The following is a 24,143-nucleotide window of genomic DNA, read 5'->3' on the forward strand; positions in this document are numbered from 1 at the left end:
CCTTTTTAGTACCTTTATTTCTCGTGTCCCTTGCATCTCTGTGTTTAAAAAAACGGAACACACCTTACACAACGGAGACATACTAGAAAGAATTTATAGTTAGGAAAGTTAAGGTCTACATATAACACTTAGGAATCATACAAATGTTTGGACAATAAAAACTGCCCTGAAATGTTTAAATACATATTCAAGGAATGTGTGGTAGGATGCAGTTATGGTATCATCCATTTATATACCGAGTCTGAACACAGTTATCTTTGAAATGATTTTAATAAAAGTATTGTTTCTTTTCCATCAAGCAATTAAACTGCCTTTTGTATTTAGGAGAAAGGTTTGCTAGATTTGAAAATTCAAAATTACACGTATAGTTACTATAGGCTAAAAACCACTAATTCCACTTCCCATAGGCTTCTATGCTAATTTCACAATATTCAATGGCTTCTCTGGACTTTACCTTAACTTTAACCTGCAGATGACTATATATCAGCATGATTCTACATATGTCAGCTCACAATCCTCAGAATGGCATGTGGGGTTAGCAGACTTGCAGTGCAGTACTGGTCACCGGAAGTGAAGGGTCTATAAATAGCATGGGAAATCCCAGTGTTTTCACAAGATAGGGGTATATTTAAAAATCATTATGGAGATTAGGCTTCACATCACAAGAAGCAAAATGCACCTATAAAATGTACAGAAATGTTTTTCCTTCCAGAAACTGTTTCAATTTTTTAAATAAGATGAGAACTTTTTTCACAGCACTATGAGGAACAGGGGTAATTTTTGCGTAGGACTATTTTTGCGTACGTTCCGAATGCTCATTGGTTGAATTGGTGGTCTGTAACCTAAAGAGTCACTTTTTGTCTTAGAAAAAAATAAAGAACTATACAGGTATCTTCCTACACACATACTGAATGCATTTGCAAAGTTTCAGTGAAATGTGACAAGCACTTTTTTAAATATTTGATTTTTAAATATAGGGTAACCAAGTTGTGCGAGCAAAAAAGTGACAATATTCTACCATACTTAAATGCATTAAATATTTGCAAAGAACTTTTTCTGACTTTTCAAATAAAAAATATCAATCACAACTTGTTTTTTAACAATATTAATGAAGAAATAGTTTTAAAAGTAATCATTTTCTGAGAAATTGGTCTATTTCTAAAAATTTATTTCTGACATGCCTCCCCCTTTTTCTTGATCACATGTCAAAAATCCTAAATCTTTAAATTTTCACAAAAGGTGATATATTTGGCTTTAAATTTGTAAATACAGTGTTTTCACATTAAAACATGACCAGTAAAGGGCACCTAAAGCAAAAAAAGTGCTCAATAATGGATTTTCCATGTTGCCATAGGGGAATGCTTATATGGCCTTAACCGCAATAATGAAAGTGAGTTTTTCCTCATTTCTAACCTAATTTTTGCTCAAATCTACACAAAACTTGATTTCAAGTGCTTATTACTACCATATTTAGGTAAATATAGCCCTGAAAGTTTAATATTTGATATTTTTACTAAATTTTCTACACTTTTTACAAGATAGGACATAAAAATCAGCCAAAAAGACCAATTTTCCATAATTTGGACCTATAACTTAAAAAAATGCATATTTTGAAGGATTTTTGTAGTGTATTCCTCTCATGGCAAAGTTAACAAGATCTTTAAGTAGTTTAAAGCTATTTCAAGAAACTTTTCATTTTGCCATGGCTTCAACTTAAGGCTAAAAACCACTAATTCCACTTCCCATAGGCTTCTATGCTAATTTCACAATATTCAATGGCTTCTCTGGACTTTACCTTAACTTTAACCTGCAGATGACTATATATCAGCATGATTCTACATATGTCAGCTCACAATCCTCAGAATGGCATGTGGGGTTAGCAGACTTGCAGTGCAGTACTGGTCACCGGAAGTGAAGGGTCTATAAATAGCATGGGAAATCCCAGTGTTTTCACAAGATAGGGGTATATTTAAAAATCATTATGGAGATTAGGCTTCACATCACAAGAAGCAAAATGCACCTATAAAATGTACAGAAATGTTTTTCCTTCCAGAAACTGTTTCAATTTTTTAAATAAGATGAGAACTTTTTTCACAGCACTATGAGGAACAGGGGTAATTTTTGCGTAGGACTATTTTTGCGTACGTTCCGAATGCTCATTGGTTGAATTGGTGGTCTGTAACCTAAAGAGTCACTTTTTGTCTTAGAAAAAAATAAAGAACTATACAGGTATCTTCCTACACACATACTGAATGCATTTGCAAAGTTTCAGTGAAATGTGACAAGCACTTTTTTAAATATTTGATTTTTAAATATAGGGTAACCAAGTTGTGCGAGCAAAAAAGTGACAATATTCTACCATACTTAAATGCATTAAATATTTGCAAAGAACTTTTTCTGACTTTTCAAATAAAAAATATCAATCACAACTTGTTTTTTAACAATATTAATGAAGAAATAGTTTTAAAAGTAATCATTTTCTGAGAAATTGGTCTATTTCTAAAAATTTATTTCTGACATGCCTCCCCCTTTTTCTTGATCACATGTCAAAAATCCTAAATCTTTAAATTTTCACAAAAGGTGATATATTTGGCTTTAAATTTGTAAATACAGTGTTTTCACATTAAAACATGACCAGTAAAGGGCACCTAAAGCAAAAAAAGTGCTCAATAATGGATTTTCCATGTTGCCATAGGGGAATGCTTATATGGCCTTAACCGCAATAATGAAAGTGAGTTTTTCCTCATTTCTAACCTAATTTTTGCTCAAATCTACACAAAACTTGATTTCAAGTGCTTATTACTACCATATTTAGGTAAATATAGCCCTGAAAGTTTAATATTTGATATTTTTACTAAATTTTCTACACTTTTTACAAGATAGGACATAAAAATCAGCCAAAAAGACCAATTTTCCATAATTTGGACCTATAACTTAAAAAAATGCATATTTTGAAGGATTTTTGTAGTGTATTCCTCTCATGGCAAAGTTAACAAGATCTTTAAGTAGTTTAAAGCTATTTCAAGAAACTTTTCATTTTGCCATGGCTTCAACTTAAGGCTAAAAACCACTAATTCCACTTCCCATAGGCTTCTATGCTAATTTCACAATATTCAATGGCTTCTCTGGACTTTACCTTAACTTTAACCTGCAGATGACTATATATCAGCATGATTCTACATATGTCAGCTCACAATCCTCAGAATGGCATGTGGGGTTAGCAGACTTGCAGTGCAGTACTGGTCACCGGAAGTGAAGGGTCTATAAATAGCATGGGAAATCCCAGTGTTTTCACAAGATAGGGGTATATTTAAAAATCATTATGGAGATTAGGCTTCACATCACAAGAAGCAAAATGCACCTATAAAATGTACAGAAATGTTTTTCCTTCCAGAAACTGTTTCAATTTTTTAAATAAGATGAGAACTTTTTTCACAGCACTATGAGGAACAGGGGTAATTTTTGCGTAGGACTATTTTTGCGTACGTTCCGAATGCTCATTGGTTGAATTGGTGGTCTGTAACCTAAAGAGTCACTTTTTGTCTTAGAAAAAAATAAAGAACTATACAGGTATCTTCCTACACACATACTGAATGCATTTGCAAAGTTTCAGTGAAATGTGACAAGCACTTTTTTAAATATTTGATTTTTAAATATAGGGTAACCAAGTTGTGCGAGCAAAAAAGTGACAATATTCTACCATACTTAAATGCATTAAATATTTGCAAAGAACTTTTTCTGACTTTTCAAATAAAAAATATCAATCACAACTTGTTTTTTAACAATATTAATGAAGAAATAGTTTTAAAAGTAATCATTTTCTGAGAAATTGGTCTATTTCTAAAAATTTATTTCTGACATGCCTCCCCCTTTTTCTTGATCACATGTCAAAAATCCTAAATCTTTAAATTTTCACAAAAGGTGATATATTTGGCTTTAAATTTGTAAATACAGTGTTTTCACATTAAAACATGACCAGTAAAGGGCACCTAAAGCAAAAAAAGTGCTCAATAATGGATTTTCCATGTTGCCATAGGGGAATGCTTATATGGCCTTAACCGCAATAATGAAAGTGAGTTTTTCCTCATTTCTAACCTAATTTTTGCTCAAATCTACACAAAACTTGATTTCAAGTGCTTATTACTACCATATTTAGGTAAATATAGCCCTGAAAGTTTAATATTTGATATTTTTACTAAATTTTCTACACTTTTTACAAGATAGGACATAAAAATCAGCCAAAAAGACCAATTTTCCATAATTTGGACCTATAACTTAAAAAAATGCATATTTTGAAGGATTTTTGTAGTGTATTCCTCTCATGGCAAAGTTAACAAGATCTTTAAGTAGTTTAAAGCTATTTCAAGAAACTTTTCATTTTGCCATGGCTTCAACTTAAGGCTAAAAACCACTAATTCCACTTCCCATAGGCTTCTATGCTAATTTCACAATATTCAATGGCTTCTCTGGACTTTACCTTAACTTTAACCTGCAGATGACTATATATCAGCATGATTCTACATATGTCAGCTCACAATCCTCAGAATGGCATGTGGGGTTAGCAGACTTGCAGTGCAGTACTGGTCACCGGAAGTGAAGGGTCTATAAATAGCATGGGAAATCCCAGTGTTTTCACAAGATAGGGGTATATTTAAAAATCATTATGGAGATTAGGCTTCACATCACAAGAAGCAAAATGCACCTATAAAATGTACAGAAATGTTTTTCCTTCCAGAAACTGTTTCAATTTTTTAAATAAGATGAGAACTTTTTTCACAGCACTATGAGGAACAGGGGTAATTTTTGCGTAGGACTATTTTTGCGTACGTTCCGAATGCTCATTGGTTGAATTGGTGGTCTGTAACCTAAAGAGTCACTTTTTGTCTTAGAAAAAAATAAAGAACTATACAGGTATCTTCCTACACACATACTGAATGCATTTGCAAAGTTTCAGTGAAATGTGACAAGCACTTTTTTAAATATTTGATTTTTAAATATAGGGTAACCAAGTTGTGCGAGCAAAAAAGTGACAATATTCTACCATACTTAAATGCATTAAATATTTGCAAAGAACTTTTTCTGACTTTTCAAATAAAAAATATCAATCACAACTTGTTTTTTAACAATATTAATGAAGAAATAGTTTTAAAAGTAATCATTTTCTGAGAAATTGGTCTATTTCTAAAAATTTATTTCTGACATGCCTCCCCCTTTTTCTTGATCACATGTCAAAAATCCTAAATCTTTAAATTTTCACAAAAGGTGATATATTTGGCTTTAAATTTGTAAATACAGTGTTTTCACATTAAAACATGACCAGTAAAGGGCACCTAAAGCAAAAAAAGTGCTCAATAATGGATTTTCCATGTTGCCATAGGGGAATGCTTATATGGCCTTAACCGCAATAATGAAAGTGAGTTTTTCCTCATTTCTAACCTAATTTTTGCTCAAATCTACACAAAACTTGATTTCAAGTGCTTATTACTACCATATTTAGGTAAATATAGCCCTGAAAGTTTAATATTTGATATTTTTACTAAATTTTCTACACTTTTTACAAGATAGGACATAAAAATCAGCCAAAAAGACCAATTTTCCATAATTTGGACCTATAACTTAAAAAAATGCATATTTTGAAGGATTTTTGTAGTGTATTCCTCTCATGGCAAAGTTAACAAGATCTTTAAGTAGTTTAAAGCTATTTCAAGAAACTTTTCATTTTGCCATGGCTTCAACTTAAGGCTAAAAACCACTAATTCCACTTCCCATAGGCTTCTATGCTAATTTCACAATATTCAATGGCTTCTCTGGACTTTACCTTAACTTTAACCTGCAGATGACTATATATCAGCATGATTCTACATATGTCAGCTCACAATCCTCAGAATGGCATGTGGGGTTAGCAGACTTGCAGTGCAGTACTGGTCACCGGAAGTGAAGGGTCTATAAATAGCATGGGAAATCCCAGTGTTTTCACAAGATAGGGGTATATTTAAAAATCATTATGGAGATTAGGCTTCACATCACAAGAAGCAAAATGCACCTATAAAATGTACAGAAATGTTTTTCCTTCCAGAAACTGTTTCAATTTTTTAAATAAGATGAGAACTTTTTTCACAGCACTATGAGGAACAGGGGTAATTTTTGCGTAGGACTATTTTTGCGTACGTTCCGAATGCTCATTGGTTGAATTGGTGGTCTGTAACCTATAAAGGAACGTACTAGTATGTGCGGTGTGCTAATTTATACTATTTTCGTTGTGGACAGAGAACCCGTAAAATTGAATTTTAAGTCTAAATAGAGCTGATAATTTTTTGAAACCGCAAAATTGATATCCGAGAATATGTTGTTCATCAATATTTAATGTAGTGTTGAAGAGTAATTAAGGGAACCAAGGTTATAGCGGTAATCAAAAGAATGTAATCCAGGGACAAAGACCCGACATGGAAAACAGACATACACAACAAAGAACATAAAGTAACTAAAATCATAAATACAAAGTAACAAAAGCAAATGTGCAACTCGGACTCCACTAAAAAACTGGGAGCATGGACCAGGTGCACCGGTAGGGTAAGCGTTCTCTGTTTTTCTAGACACACCCGCCGAGTTGCTCATAAAAAGTCAAGTCCGGGGTAGACAAACGAGGAAAGGAAAACTATGACCCGTTGAATAAATGAGTTTTCATGGTGCTGATGGATACACCGTAACGATCCACGAGTTCCTGATGACGACCATAAAACTTCTGTAGTGATGACTTCTATTTTGTAGCTAGTACCCCTGTTCTAGAAGCCTATTTGTTAGAGTTCTAGCGCGATACAAAAAGTCTGCGTAGTTTCGGCAATTCTGGCATAACGTATGAGTTGTGATATGAACACTCCATACCAGGTGTTGAAGGGATGTTGCCACAGATGAAAGGAAAGTTGACAATTTTGGATGAAAAGTCATCACGTTTGACGTAAAGTTTGGTCAATAGTTTTCAGAATGAAAACCACCACGTTTGTCGTAAAGTTTGGTCAAGATTTCGCAGTTATGATAGATATACCTTTTTACCGCTATAACCTTGGTTCCCTTGATTACTCTTGCATATTATGACACGATGTAGATTACATTTGCGTTTATACTTTAAATCTTATTATTAAATTCTCTGTAGACAATATTTGAAATTGAGTGCATAGGAAAGTCTGTGCATTTCCTCGTTTGTACTGAATAAAATTAATTTCCTGAGTATTTGCATTAAACGTATTAACTATCTTAATTAGAAATCTGAATTACGGTTTCCAATTAAAAAGTTTTCATCAAGAACTCGTGGATCGTTACGGTGTACATTGTATCCATCATTACCATGAAACCTGATTTGTTCAACGTGTCATAATTTTCCTTTCCTCTTTCGTGTAAACCGGACTTGAATTTTTATGAGCTACTCGGAGGACGTTTATTAAGCCGGCGCACCTGGTCCATGCTCCCATTTTTGGTGGAGTCCGAGTTGTAATTAACCTTTTTTACTTTGTATGTATTATTTTAGTTACTTATGTTCTTTGTTGTGTTTGTCTGTTTTCCATGTCTGGTCTTGGTTCCCTTGGTCTTGATTACATTCTGTTGATTTCTGCTAGAATCTTGGTTCCCTTGATTGATATTTTATTATGTCAAAATGGGACACATCTATTGTTACCAAACCCTTACAATAAAATGTGAGGAATTGAAAGAACGGTTTCGAACTGTAAAAATGCACATCCTTTTTAAAGTTTATACAGAATTCCCAATACAATACTTGTCTTGGAGTATAAAAGACTGGAGAACCAGAACCGCTCTTCTGTATAAATAAAAAAAAATGTTATATTTATACCTTACGGCAAAGTGTCTTAATGATCAAGTATACTAGATATACTTGAACATTCCATTCACTGTTAATCAAAAGTAATCACACTGAATAACTAATTTGCATAATGAACATAGTGCTACATGTATAAGAAAAAAAAAGCGGGTGAATACATTTGTATTTTATAAAATGTATAAGAAACATATGTATATCAGTATATTTAAACGTATGGTATACTAATCATCCGACAGTTCACATCTTCATTCTAAGCAGCTTTGTAGAACTGACACCTGTTTATAGTCAACCCTTGGTGCTGAGCGGCAATATTGTTTTAAGTTTGTGTATGCTAGGCCAAGAACAATAGTAACGAGGCAAACCATCTGTGTGCTGGATACTCCATAACAATGATGTTCGTCTTCCAATGAGTTCATATTGCAGCAGTAGCAAAATCGAAATATTCTTCGGAATATTTTTATAAGGACCAGAATCCAAACGTAACTCGTCAAGTTTAAATGTAGATATTTTACATATAAGTTTCATTCCATTAGATCTGAAGAAGCGATAAATAAAATTCGCAAATATTTGACACCCTATTTACAGAGCAAATCCCGAAATTCGCACCTGCGAAAATTACTCGCTATACGCTAGTTATGTCTTACCTACATACATTGTTTAACTACTGTAAGGCTTTAGCATTATCATCACAATGTTTGAATATAAAGGTTGAGAAGTCGAAACCATTAATGTTATTGTTTTCCATTTTTAACTGTATTAACACTTTTAAACCAATATTCAATTAATGCATATTTCTCTTGGGTCAAAATCACATTAATTTTATAATGGATTTTGTTGATTTTTATTATGTTATTAAGCAAATCCGGAAACAACTTCCGTGTAGGTTGTAGGGAATCATCTTTTTAAATTGTTGAAGCATAGAAAATGCGCAGTATACATATGAATACAACAAAAGAGAAATTCAATTAGATAGTGCAGTTCCATGGACAAATCAGGCAGTGTCTATAGAATTGTTGCTACATTAAAACGAACAACATATAATTAATGAATCTGAAATGATCCATATACTGGGAAATCTGTCCAATAACCCTGCAAAATCCGAAAGCATGTCTAAATGTTAAGTGTATTTTGAACCTTGGTCAACCAAACATCCGACTCTATCGAACCAATGTTAAGTCTAAATGGAGTTCGCTTTAGACAGGTTTCCAGAATAAGTATCAGAAACAACCCTTCCCTCATTTTACTGTATCACTTCATCAGCCAATCGCAGAACTATTGCGTGTATGTGTGACAGATATCTATTTTCATATTACATGTAGCATTTGTTAAAAATTGTTTTAAGTTTTTCGATTCTTACATTGACTTATATTGCAGGATTAAATCTCCAAAGAGTGAGTAAAAATATTCTGTTGGTACGATTCAATATACTTTTTTGCTGACATTACATTTGTTATTTTGCTAAAGCTCGTCAGAAGATACTGTCGGTGGCGAAGTACCTAAATAGAACAATGACTTGATCAAAAGGTGTAAGAAAGTTAGTTCTCAATGAGCAACACGAAATAAAAAAAAGTTGATATACTGATGACATTTTCTATTATTCATCGTTTGAAAACTGAAAACTGATATGTTCAAAGTACCATAGTTTTCCTTTCCTCTCTCGTCAACCATGGACTTGACTCTTTTTGAACAACTCGTCGGGTGTTTCTAGAAAAGCAAAGGACGCTTACCCTATCGGTGCACCTGATCCATGCTCTCAGTTTTTAGTGGAGTCCGAAATGTTCATTTACTTTTGTTACTTTGTATTTTTCTTTTCTTATGGGTTATTTTATGTTGTTTGTTGTGTATGCCTGGTCTATGTTCCTGGATTACATTCCTTTGATTTCCACTGGAATCTTGGTTCCCTTGATTACTCCTGCATAAGTTGGATAAATTAGTTTCTAACTAATTCTCATTTTGAAACATTCTAAGATACATAACGAATTAAGTATTAAGCAAGGTACTGACATATCATCTAACATGATTTCTACAGTTAAGTTGGAATTGTTGTTTTTTTTTTTTATTTTATAGTAAATATTTTTTTCGAGTAGAGTTAAAAGTTTTGATTGATAGCGTTTACAGTGTATTTGTAGATTTGCCATTTTCTATCTACTTTTTCTATGTTAAGATTCTATCATTGAATTATGAGTACATAGACCTAAAGACAAGTCTTAGCAAGTGATTGGTCAATCCTTAAAAATTGTAAGGGTATCAATAAAAGATGGTCTCTAACCATCTACATGAACGATTCTGTAATGAATCTTATTTTGAAGAGATATTTATTTTTTCATTTTGGTGTTGAATCCAATAATCTTTTATTCCTAATATCAATTGTTGTCAATCAAATTTTATTCCATACATGTTTTGACTGAGATTGGGAAATCCACGATTTTGTAAAACTACTTTAATTTCAGAAACGCCAAGGCATTTTGGAATATATCCTTAACAAAAGATCCTTCTAAACTTAATATATGTTTCAAATATTTAACGCAAGAAATTATTTATTTTTCATTCGAATTCATCCCAGTTCTGCCCTGCATGCATTTCTAAAACTAGAAAAAGTGCATGTATTCCCAAAATTTTACTACAATAAGTGATTATAGACGTAATTAGAGTATCAACTATTTTTCTAGTGGTTTGCATGAGTTATTTAGCCCAGCTGTCATTTTTAGTTTGAAATAAGCCTTCCTAGCTTTTTCCATCAAGGTATATATGGCTACATTAAGGGGGCAGTCCTATGGTAAGGGACATACATGGTACTCATGAAGTCAGTGATATGTTTGTATTATATTTAATTTCACCAAAGGCTATCAAGCTTTCATTTGACACAGAATGAAATTAATCTAAGTTACTTTGATGCTTACACGACATTGATGTAAAATGCTTAAAACAAACATTTCGATGATTCGTATGGGTTGTGTCCCTTACCCTAGGTCTACCTCCTTAAAATTGCCATTACACTTCATAAGTACACCAAGATAACAGTAGTGTGATACTGTTCCAAGATTTAATTCATCATATTGAATTGTTAGGTATAATGTAGTTTTTTTTTTACATCTGGCCAAACAGCAGTCTCATTGTTCATATCAATATTCATTACAAGAAAAAAACAATTGTTAAAAATCCTAAATCGTCTTTGATTTGAGCAGTGTGAATATAAAATTGTCTTCCTTATCATATGTTTATGAGGTCTGTTTTAAATTTGACAAAATTTGACGACTGAGTAGGTTCTGAAAAATGCAAATCATTGACAAAGCAATACAGATTTTGATTACAATGTGAAAGGAACTATTAAATGATTAAAGGTTACTCCTTGAAACACATGTACAGCATAAGGTCTCACTAACCACTTCCGGGTCCAATGGCCACCCCCCTATGTAGTACCAAAAACACACTGAACCTAGACACATGCATTGTAAGTGCATTATTTGTGTGTATTATAATTAAAAGTAGTCAAAATGAAGCTGAGAATGTGTACTTTAAAATCATATATGTAATTAACTACAAAAGTGTATGAATATTGTTTACATGTGTGAGTAATTTGCCTCCATTCTGTCAGTTAACAGAACAGGTAAAAATGTGGATTTTCAGTATTATTTATTCAAGTAAATTTTGTGAAGAATTTCTACTATCATCGTACCATTAGCATAATGATTTTGGAAGCCTTATTTTCCAAGCTTCGCAACGATATGCAACTTTAAGATGTCATTTGTCCTGGGAATTCACAGTGAGACTTTGAAAATTACTTTTTTAACATGTAAAGTAATGGAAACGTTAGAACTGGTTAGTGAGACCTAATTATCGAAATTGGCATTATAATATGATTTTTTTTTTAACATATATACAAAAACAATACGAGGAAAAAATGCAAACTTAAAACACAAGCTAAACATATAAAGCTAAAAACATAATCTAACAAACCAAAATAAAACATGAACGAATTAATTAAATGAGCAAAAATCAGTACCGTGTTTCTCAACCCTGCATGGAAAGAATTTGAATTGATATTGTATAAATATAAGGTGATGGCATACCATTGTGTAAGTTTAAACTGTTCTTGAACAATGAAAAGTTCCTTACTCTTGCAAGATAGCTACCATTTCAAATATCTAATAATATTTATGCAAAATAGTTAAGTCAAACTTCATACTCTTAAAATTAAGAACCATCTGTCCCCAGTTTTCATCTGCAGCTGAGAAACTGCTCATTGAAATTCGATGAATCTGTCACACTGTTCTGGAGCTGGTAAGCCAGTTAGCTGCTAGTAGACCTTTGTCTGTGCATTTGTGAAACGTATAATCAGTTCTTTATTTCTGTTTAACAACAGACTCGGACCTTTTTGAATTGACTTTTAGATTTGTTTATGTGCGTATTTTTTTACACAGTAGCAAAGGGGATGGATGTTGGCACACCAAAGTATTTTAACCCCGCCACATTTTGGCGGCAGTCAAAAATCAGCAATTTTTGGCCACTGCATGTATTGTTTCGTCTTTACTTTCAGTTTATTTTTATGTTGATTCAAAACATATTATACAGAAAAGAGAGAAAAGTTTCAGTGCAAATTATAATCAAAAACAATAGTAAATATTGCCCGAAAGTTGAAACCTTTATGAAACGGGTATTTTTATTCAGTCTGCAAGAAAATACGGTTAAAATAACACGCGTAGCCGGTTGTACTTTAATTAACACAATATTTCAAAATAAAGAACTGAATGTGAAATATTTTGTTCACTACTATAAATTTTAAAAAGAAAATTGCACTTATGTTGTGACGACAGAACAACAGCGACAAATCAACGAAAAAGTCCCTATGGTATTGAATTAATATATCTATAAGATAAAAGGTTGATTCTCTAATAACTAAATTCAATTTAAGGTTATTTGACTCTTCTTTCTTATCGTTATGACGTTCCATGAACCAACCTGTTTTTAGTGTAGGCATTACTGTCCTTAATTGATTGTTCATTGTGTTCTGCATACGTCATTTGGTGTCCCTTCGGTTGTTTTGTCACAATATTTTCCTGTATTTGCGCTTTCGTCGTAAAATTTGCTTTAAATTGATCAGAAATGGTATGAGGGTATATATAAGGAGTTTTATAGTTTTAGTTCTCCATGTATTTGTGATATCAAAGTTTTAATTGGCCGAGGTTTTGACTTTTGACTGCGTAGCCCCGCCTTCTTTAAAATTCAAACTCCTTTCTTTAAAACCCGAACTATCATCATATTTTTTTTTCAAACTGAGGAAAACTAGTCTGAGGGTGTTTATATGGAGTGTTATAGCCGTAGCTCCATCGTCCTTCGTGAATTCAACGTTTTTTTGTTTTTTTTTTTAACTATTTCTGATTTTTAAAAAAAATGGCAGCCGCAGTCACTCCCTCCAGGACAGTTTTCCCCTATAGTTTAAAATTCAAACTCCTTCAAAACCGGAACGATCGTCATAAAATTTATTTTAAATTGAAATAAAATAGTGTAAGGGTGTATATAAGAAATTTTAAACTGTTGCCTCCTATTCTGTTGTGATATCAACGTTTTTATTTGATCAACTGTTGGTATAACAAATGGCGACCGGAGTTACGCACTCGAGAAAGGTATTCCCTCCTAAATTAAAATTCTAACTCCTTCTTCAAAACCCGAACAAACATCATAACATTTGTTTTAAATGGGTACAAATGGTATGGGCCTGTATATAAAGATGTTTATAGTTGCAGTTTTCCCTGCTTTTATGATATCAATGTTTTATATGACCTAATTTTGACTTCAATAGCCAATTTCAGTCGAAAGTTGATGATGAATCTTAAATGTAAAATAATTGTCGGCTTTAAAGTTACTTTCAAAGCTTAATCGCATTTAGGGTTTAAAGGAATGAAATAAGCCAAGCTCCTTATGTGTGCTATTGTATATGATGTTTTGGTCTTAATTGCTTAATGCCACATCGCCTATCTGTTTCATGCATTTTAAAAATTCATAAATAATAAATACAATAAATCCCTCCTTCACCTTGCTTTTCCTATTTAGCTCACCAAATATTGTTAAAATATTTTTAATCTTCATTTCCACGATGGAACAAAATGCAACGTACAACGTTTTGTATAATGAAAGTTTTGATGATGAAAGATAAAGCTGGTGAATGTGGGCGATCATGAAATGATAGTTCTACATGTCAAGATTAAAACGGATAAATAGCATGATTCATTGCATCTTTGAATATGAAACTCATATCTATACAATGTAACCCCAAAATACACGAATTTACACTTTTACGATACATGTGTTGACCGATATAGCAATTTCAGTTTTTTTCTAGGTTCATATCTGATTTGTAGAGGAAAATACTTAGGGTGAATGAAAATGATGAAGTTTACCCTATGCATTTCCGTCTACAAATAAAACAGTATGTTTCCATTCATAAGACATCATATAAATGGTTTTTGACAATTGGCATATTTCAATTTTGTTGTGCTCGCTTGCAAGAATAGGATCAAACCAAGCTACATTAGTATATTGAATATGTTTTTGTATCTTTAAACAAAGTCTTTTACAAATGCCATACTTTAAAAAAAAGTTCTATGTTCTAGCACTTCATGTACATACACCGAATAAAGACTACATCAAACATTGAGAAATTTTATTTAAAATGTATATTAGGTATTTAACCTTTAAAACTACATTATTTGAAATGAAATTCTCTTGTTTGTGGTATCGGATAATCAAGCCAATGTTGTAGCAATATTTTTTTTTTGCACAGGCTGATGTGTTTTTTTACGTGACACAAGCGTCCAATCCAATCAGCAGATCATAAAAAATAAACGGCTAGTGATATTTCATAAATATTTTCGGTATATATAAAAACGGCATTAGTATTTTCTGAATCACCATGTTAATTTAAATAATTAACATCCACGTTTTTATCTTTGGAATGACATGGACCTTCATCTGTACCAATTCAGACTTCGTGTTAGGAGGGATTGTCACAGATGCGCATATAGACAGACAGTATAATGGAGATTCATTTGTGTATATTTCTCAGCATTATTTGGATTCTTCAGAATTTATTAGGTAAGATATAACAAATATGTTTTACTGAAAAATCAATGGATGAAATATGATTAAACCAAAAAACTTTGATTTAATGTTTTCCAATATGACTGGTTGAAACGTTTTTTTTTTTTAAAAAAAAAGTGTCAGTTACTGTACAAACAGGAAGTTATTTTAAATGTTTCCAATATGTCTACAGGAAAGAATAATCGTTATATTATTGTTTGCTAAAAACTAACGCCCGTTGTCCATCATGGCCACGTTCATATTGTCATTATCAAATTCACAAACAAGTCGTTCAACAGAGGGTTTTGACCCTATTGTTGTTTTTCCGCTTCCTTTTGCATGGTGGTAAAAGTGATTTTTTTTATTTGTCTTAGAAAACAAAATATTTCCGTAACTGTTTCTGAATAAAACATACGAAGTTTAATTGATATTATGGAAATTAAAAGGGAAATGTCATATGAATAAATCACTTTTTTTATGTTTATAAAGAATGCTACAGGAGTTCTGATGGATTTAAATGAGCCATTACATTTTCAAAGTAGTGGATAGGTACATTTGACCAAGTGTCAATATATATATATTCATTATTCAATCTAATTAAACCCTTATGAAGTCCATGGAAGTAAATTAAAAAGGATTAAGAATATTTTTACATCAATATTTGTTTTGAACTAAAAGATATTTTTTGAAAATTGAAATTTCTTCTCCGAAAACATTTTTTAAACGATATTTTGATGTAATTCAATAAATGATAAAGCTGCAAAAACATAATCCAAAAACAAAATACACAGATGGTACGAAATTATTGGCGAGAAAATTATCTGTGGAAATTAAAACGGAAGTTTCTATAGTGCAATGGAAGTGCAGGGAACCTTCCCTTTATTTGCTTTCTGCTCCGAATTCCTTTTAAATATATCGAGATAAAAAAACAATAAATTTTCAAATTTATCTATGTTTTTTGCTTTTGTTAAGTTTTCGTTTTTTGTTTTGTTTTTGTTTTCTGTTCTGTTGATTTAACAGATCCACACAAACTTCCTGTTTGTAAACCATAATTAAAAATATGTATTTGTTAATTGGTTTGATACGGAGTGTACTATTTTATTAGACATACGTGTAAGGATTTTCACAGTTGATCTTGGTATGACAAAAATATTAGTATTTACATTATTGTTTAGACCAAACTTAACGTATAATGCCAACCATTGTATAGTTTCAATTCAATGAATATGCGATTAAAGAAGTGTTTAATAATACAACACTCTTTGCTACTAAGCTGACGTACTTGGAACATTGATATATTCCAAATGCAGTCAGCTGGTATTTAAACAGTCATGTTATTATTATATTTATGTTATGTTCTTATTGTAAATGCTATTTAGACTCTAGTGGAAACGGAAATGTTTTTAGTGGGGAGACGAGGGAATTTCTTTGGAAAATGATGGCGGTAGTGATGGTGTATGTATACGTACAAAGTTAACACTAATGAAAACACTAACCTTTGGTCTTGGTAATTTTAATTTACTTTCAGCCTATGAAATAAAACCTATTCGGATTTGTAAAGATGGTTGGCATCTGTTTGAAAGTTCATGTTTTTTCGTAAGCAGCATAGAGAAAACATGGCAAGAAGCCCAGGTATATATAAAGAAAATGCAGAAATCATTAGCATAGTCATGGGAAACATTTGAAGGATACTTATCAATGTTATTTTTAAAGTAAAGAGTCGAAGTTGATACAAAAAAAAACCGGGACAAAACTAATAATAACAAATGTGATAACGTAAAAACCAACACAAAACATATTAAGATCAAATATAATTGGCATCTTGGACTTCTTTAAGCAAAGATTGTGTGCTGTTAAACCGTGGGACATTACGCTTGGTATTTACCGACAAGTTGTAAGCCATCATTTTGCCAAAAATATATAAATAAATGAATAAGTCAATTTGTTGTATTTCAAGATGTCACATCGAATTGTGCTATAGACGACGATGACCTACGACTAATTTTATACGTTTGAATTCGATGTTAATTAAATAGCAATCTAGATATTTACATAACACATACATAGAGTAGTGACGTATATTTTTATATATATAACTATCGGATAGACGCCAGTGAAAAGCCATCATTGAACTTTTCTTCAATTAACAAAACCAAGTTTTTCATTTATAGGTATTCATTACGACTGTCAGCTTCGTTAATTTGTTAAGTTTGGATTACTGTTTAAAATGTTTTATTTATACGTATATTTATATGTTATGAACTTTGCTTTGTAGGATGAATGCAATTCTATGGGTGGAATTTTAGCTGAACCGAGAACTAAATCATCGCAAATATACCTTACTACATTGTTGAAAAACACAAAGAATGGTATAATAAAATAAACATTAGTTTGCCGTTTCCATAGTCTTTGTTTTAATCTTAGAAAACTGTAAACTCTACATCAAGCTGAATATAGAGCAAGTATTATAAAAATAAATAAATAAAAATACAATAAAATAAAAAGTAACAAAACATAGTTATTGAGCAACATATGAAAAATGTGTAAATTGACATTGCCCGTGTTTTTTTTTCAAAACAAAATGTCAAAAAGACGCAATACATCAGTTGATATTTGTCCGGAAATATTTTTCTAGTGATGATATAGGTAGGGTTAGAGCTAAATGATTTTTTTTAGAATGTGTCGCAACACTTGTGTTAAAAACTAAGGGATATTATACAATAATATTGAACAGATATAATTCGTTATCAAAGGGAACTTAACTCAATCAAACCAATATATTTTACAAGTTGGTATTGTATGGCTCGGAGGAAAGAGAAGCTTGTCGGATACAAATAGGTAAATATTGATCGTATGTTTTCATTGTTATTAGAAATGAAAATTGCAAAAAAAAAAAAACAAAACAAAAATTCACAAATTTGTGCGTTTTGATTTAATTCAATATTGTAATGTTAACCGTTGGTTCTAACAATTTCAAAAATATAATTTATATCATGATTAGATTTTGATAGAGTAATATTTTAATGTCATAAAAAAAAAATAAAATCCAGTAAAACTAGACAAACGAAGGAACTATTTATTCAATTTTAGTAGTCGATCCTTTTAAACACGCATATGTCTACATCGGATGTTTATTAATCTGAATATCAGTTTTGATGAAAAGTGATAGCACTTCTTATAGAATCAAAGACATGATGCAAATCACGGGGAAAAAAACTGAATTGCTAATATCGAATAAATCTCAAAACAGTTGAAACGCCGGCTAGAAACAATATTGGTACAACAAAGTAATATGCAAATCTATGTTAGCATCCGACAAAGGAAGTAATAATACAATAGACTACCTTTATGAAATTGTTTAAATCAAACATCAAGAGGAACAAAAAAAAGCGAAAAACAAAAAACAAAAACAAAACAAGAAAAAACAAAACAAAACAAAAAACAAAACGAAACAGAACAAAGCAAAACAAAACAAAACACATAACAAACAAAGAATAACCAACTGATATATCGAACTAAGCGCGTCATTTCATTTCTTAACAATTACTGAGGTGTTATTCATAGCAAAAGATAATTCATATATTGTCTGTCTTGTACACCGACTTGTATCTAATATTTATCAGAAAGAAATTTTTAAAGTATATAAATAAAAGATTGTGCAGGTAGTTGCCTCACGTCAATGCCTCATAACAATTCTTATTCAGTTGGGTGTGGTCGTCCACCAACATCGAGATAGTAGAAGAATCTTGGGCTCCAAATGAACCAAACAACAGGAACAATAATGAGGGTTGTCTTGAAGTTCGAAATTCCTCCAATTTCATGTGGAATGACATGAATTGTCTGGTAATGGCTTACTTCTCATGTCAGCAACCTCCAGGTAGGTGACTAAACATTTCCCGTCAGACCAGTTAATGTACTCAATGGAAGCCGATTTAAGTTTTTTAATTGGATGTGGTTGTATACGCGAAATTTACACCAGAATGAGGTCATAGTGGAAGTCTTTGCATACAGTATGAATAGCTCGAATTCATATAATTGCTTTTGTCGAAACATAAACATTTGGTCACTCGTCGTCTACACATACGGTAATTCTGTAGTATCTAATGCATTTATTTAAAAACAAATTGTTTCGTTATTTGGACTGTTCTTATAAGTAGTCAGATATGATCTGCAGTAAAAAAGTACAAGCAAAGCCGAACAAAATGTGTGATTCTTTTCAAATGAAAACAAATAAAAATAGAATATACTTTTTAGTACGGCAATGTACGTTCTCTTATTTATCAGGACGCTAAAAAACTTTAAGTATTACTTTAAAAACAATTCGTGGCATCCTAGTTGCCGGTTTTACTTGTATCACTTCTCTTACTAATTACTCTTGAACGATGACCAGTCATGCAATTGAAAAAAAAATATCAGCCGTTATATAGATTGCCGGTTTTTGAATTCCTGTCTGACTAAAAAAAAAATAATATTTTATTAACCGAAACTGAAACTATTACAACAATGTAAAATTTGTATCAATTTCTATTATGGAGATATCCTTATATAAAGTGTTCTTTCTGCTTTTATTTATAATTTCGTCCTTCCTTAATTCTGAAAAGCCCTCTTGTCAAATTCTTATTTATCAATCCTTGATTGAAAAAACTCAGTTTCTTCTAAAGCAATGAATCAGGATTGCTTTTCTGCAAATTTGTCTTTTTGCCGATGTACATGTCCGCTGATTTACGGATTGTGACGCAATAATATTCAAATACTATGTTATCAACACTGGTATATTCGCATCGCAATGGAAGATGGAGATTAAGCGGGCTTTGAAACCTAGATGTAACCCAGAATTACGTTTAAAATGCCTGTAGAAAGTCAGGACCATTGCGGTAACCTCTACTCTGGTGGTGTAATACCTATTTTGCTTGATTCATTTTGAACTTGTCTTGATTATTGATAGGATCAGTATTCGGTAATTTTGTTTTAACCCTTAGTTGTAATCAAACGATGTGATGAATCAACTGCATAAGTGTCATTCAACATTACTTTATGTACCCTACCGATGCACCTGGTCCATGCTCCCAGTTTTTAGTGGAGTCTGAGTTGCTCATTTGCTTCTTTACTTTGTATGTATGATTTTAATTACTTTATGTTCTTGTTGTGTATGTCTGTTTTCCATATCTGGTCTTTGTCCCAGTATTACATTCTTTTGATTACCCTACCACCTTAGTTCCCTTGATTTCTCTTTATGTCTATTGTTTCTAGTTTCACGGAATAACTATATGAGGTTTTCCCTGCATTATGTTATTTCATAATCGATGACTGGATTGCGTTCATGTTATTCCCGATCTCTCAGATATGACTTTTGCGAGACCTTGGTTTTCTTCTTTCATATATTTTATTTTTTTATTATTAGTGTCCAGAACTACACGTCTTGAAGTATGTCATGGCGAGATATTAGTTTTACGTTGTCCTGCTAGAACACTTCCGGTCGACAGCCTGATTTGGTCAAGGTCTTTAAATTTGTCATCTTATCCATTACCAAAAACAGTTAATGATTACAATAAAACAGCACCCGATTTGGTTTTCCAGCCTATTCAATGGTATGATGATGGAGTTTATGATTGCCACGCTGTCTCAAATTTTAAAAATGTCACATATCAATTCGACGTTTCTGTGAAAACAAGTAAGTAGAACTTTATGCAAATTGGTGGACTATATTTTGTGTTAAAACAAAATTAAAATATAAATAAAATGAATTCATCACTTATGAGCAATGTGTGACACTACATCTTTTTAAAGTATATTTCATACACTTTATATGGCCTCAGTTCAACTGTATCTCATAAAAGCTGCTCGATGATTATTTATAAATGAATAATTTAACTTACCGTTGCACCCAGTCCAGTTTTTGGATTCAATCTGACAATCTGTGTAAGCATTTTCCAACATAAAAAAATGTGTTTTTATTCTTAAAATAGAATTATTGGTACAAGGACATGGACAAGAAAGGGTAGATGTAAATGTAGGTGATTGTAAGAATCAGGCGAAACGGGACAAATAAAAAAAAAGATGCATGTTAAAACCCAACCAATCTGACCATGTAATATCACACAAGGATCCTTTATCTTTTTGAAAAGACCATTATTTGATCTCTGCATCACTGAATTTGCTCAGAATTTTTTTCAAAAAAATGTTAGAAACATGATACTTTTGACAGAGTAACCTGCCCTTGAAATGTTCACTTTCAGCGCATTTTTATGAAATTATGTCTCAATGCACCAACTTGATATGGAAAATCTTGTCTTGGTGCAAACTGTCAAATTTAACTTTCAAAATGATGGGTTTGTTTATACCATTTTTTTTAACCCACTGCCTGATTCTCGTCAAGACTTGCACCTAAGGAAGAAGACATACCCTTATTTTGTGATATATCACGCTTTACGTTTTGATTACAAGTGAAATTGCACAGCTGACGTCACCTGTTCACATTCACAATGAAAGTGCTCCATACCGAAAAATCATCAAAATGTATATCAATTGCTCAAATATCTAATAGATATTTACCTAAATTTGCCGACTTTAAAAAAGGGACATCCAAAAATGCATAAAAAAATTTTTATACTTGACTCGACCAAATTAAATGCGTGTTCTAAAAATGAAAAGAAAGTCACTCACTGGAAAATTTTTAAATAACTACAGAGAAATATAATAAAGCAATTGTGTCAGCTTGGTGCATGTAATATCATAGTTTATGGAACACTTTAAAGAGATAGCGACCGCAGCCATAGGCCTCTAACCAAATCTCTGTAAAATGTGCAATGAAACACAAAATCGCATGCACTGAGCTGCAATAATTGCATATTATTTAATACATGCTGTCTAAATTGTACCGGTTTAAGGCCATGTATATTTAGAACTATGCATATAAATGTTTGCGTAATACATATGTAACACAAATAGAACAGATTTTTGGAATTTATCGGACACATTCTCGGTATGACCGCAGTTTATGCTTAATTTATTTTAATTTTCATTTATGTATAGATGTCAGTTCCGCTATATATGCAGCTGAAGGGGACACCATTGTCTTGCATTGTCCAGGGAGACTTGACTCAATCACAAGCGTTGTTTGGAAATGGTCAAATAATAACATTGCAAAATCATTACCAAAGCAAGCGAGTATAATGAACAAGAAAACTTCTTCTTTAGTGTTAAAGCCAATATACTGGTACAACGATGGCATCTTCGAATGCTGCGCTACTTCAAACTTGAAAACCCTATCATACAGATTCAATGTTTTCATTGATTCAAGTAAGTGCATTTAGATGACACACTTAAAGATTTGTATAATTGTATAATGTTCGTTAAATGTAAAATGTTTGCGTGAGTGTAATTTGCTTTGCTATCGCAGTAACAAAAAAAAAAAAAAAAAAAAAAAAACCGCACCCACCGGCTCCTTCAAACATTGTTTTGTTTTAATTCATCTAAAACTTTAATTGTCAATCTTTGTAAGAATTAGGCAGTTTGCGAAACATGATATAAAAATCACTTTTTGATAAAATAATTTGACTATTTGCACCATCAGAATCAAGGTAAACAGACACGATTTTCCATATCATGCTGGAACACAGAGCTATACTTTCATTGAAATGCACTGAAAATGAACATTTCAAGGGTAGATAACTCTGTCAAAAACATATTTCTTCTAACATTCATTTGAATAATTTCTGAGACAAGCCAGTGATGCAGAGATCAAATAATGGTCTTTTCAAATAGAGAAAATATCCTTGTGTGATAGTACATTGCCAGATTGGTATGGTTTTGACATGCATGTTTCTGATTTTTCCCATTTTGCATGATTCTTACAAGCACTTACGCGTAAGTCGTCTTACTGCAAAACACTCAACTTAAAAATATGCTACTCTAAACATGCCCCAAGAATTACATTAAAAGTTCTATACCTTTTAATCTTGAAATTGACGACAAAACAAAATTCACATTATGCTGGCAATATCTCCTAATTTTATCACGCTTATCAAATTTATATTTTAAGCAATAGAAATGAAAGGGAAATTTATTATCTACATTATTCAAATAAATAATATTTATACTTAGATGGCTGATTGCTTTGTTTTTAAACAAAACTAAAAATGCACGAAAATTCCCTAACTTAAACAAAATGAGCTTTCAAAAATGAAGAGAAAATTTTCTTAAAGGTTTCATATGCAAATATTACAACACTAGCTTATACAAAAATATTGAATATCAAGAAGATGGTTTTGTCTTCCAGAAGAAACATTGTGTCCATGTTCCTGTGAATACAAGCACAGACTTATATATTGGGCAGAACAGGTAACTTATAATCGCACACGCGTGGAATTAATGGAATATCTAAGACCAGTTCTAAATCAAATAGAAAAAGAGATGACAATATCCAAACCAACACTGTCATCGTTCAGACGACGGAAAACATCTGCCTCGGACAACCGAAACTCGTCTTACGCGATTGGGTTTGTTGGTATAGCTGTCCTTGCTAGTATTTCTGGCATATGTATTCTCGTTGATGTAATGAACATTGTACGTTTCGTTACAAGCTGTTTTCACTAGGCAGTAACTGTTGAGATAGTGTAGGACAACAATAATGTAATTTCATGAAAACTATTTAAAATGCAAATACCCTTCAGAAGACATTATAAATTCTAAAACATTTTAAGCAAGCATATGCCTTTTACAAAAAAGGAACGCTTATTTCGAAAATAAATGATAAAGATTTTATAATCGAAAGAACATTTTCTTGTATTTGTAGAGTTTTATATATTTATGCTGCCCCGTGCAGGTCCGGGTGGCAAAAGAATAGGCCTGCAGCAGCGCTAATATTGTCGTAAAAGGCGACTAAATTATGCTCAGGAACCTAGCCGGGGGCTAGGCCCTCTGCCTACAGAGTAACTTGGATGTGTGCCCCAGGTGGTGGAATGGTGTACCCCTGGCATGTCACATGCTGGGGTTGTCAGGCTATAATACGTAAAACCTGACCGCAAACCATAGTGGTGCACCGTGTTGGGAGATGGAGTATTCTAGTGCATTCAAGTCAATCTAGATGGTCCCTTAAGATCAGATAAATGGATTCGACACAGTTCGTGGATTTTTGAATTCTTGAATTTGACAACTCTACCATACAAACGAATAGAAATTTCATTTTCGTTCGGAACCAAATTTCTTGGTTCAAAATTGCCCGACCCTACACATC

At 32.2% G+C, this 24,143-nt stretch overlaps 1 protein-coding gene and 1 long non-coding RNA gene across 2 annotated transcripts in view; both read left to right on the forward strand.

Moving 5' to 3' along the window:
- Window positions 1-16,438: 16,438 nt before the first annotated feature.
- On the forward strand, window positions 16,439-17,742 carry LOC148607294 (uncharacterized). The gene is made up of 3 exons (XR_015915545.1): window positions 16,439-16,540; window positions 17,184-17,277; window positions 17,698-17,742. It is a non-coding gene; the product is annotated as an uncharacterized LOC148607294 (long non-coding RNA).
- Window positions 17,743-18,624: 882 nt separating this feature from the next.
- LOC148607295 (uncharacterized) overlaps window positions 18,625-24,143 on the forward strand; it is a 64,445-nt gene continuing 58,926 nt past the window's right edge. The window contains exons 1-3 of the mRNA XM_088543515.1: window positions 18,625-18,785; window positions 20,310-20,579; window positions 21,941-22,207. Of these exons, the coding sequence (XP_088399641.1) occupies window positions 18,728-18,785; window positions 20,310-20,579; window positions 21,941-22,207 (595 nt within the window). The 5' untranslated portion in view covers window positions 18,625-18,727. The remainder of the gene's footprint in view (window positions 18,786-20,309; window positions 20,580-21,940; window positions 22,208-24,143) is intronic.

The sequence above is a fragment of the Perna viridis genome, chromosome 9 (genome assembly GCF_037379345.1).
Source record: "Perna viridis isolate PV_CMFRI_1.1 ecotype Kerala chromosome 9, ASM3737934v1, whole genome shotgun sequence".
Lineage (NCBI taxonomy): Eukaryota > Metazoa > Mollusca > Bivalvia > Mytilida > Mytilidae > Perna > Perna viridis.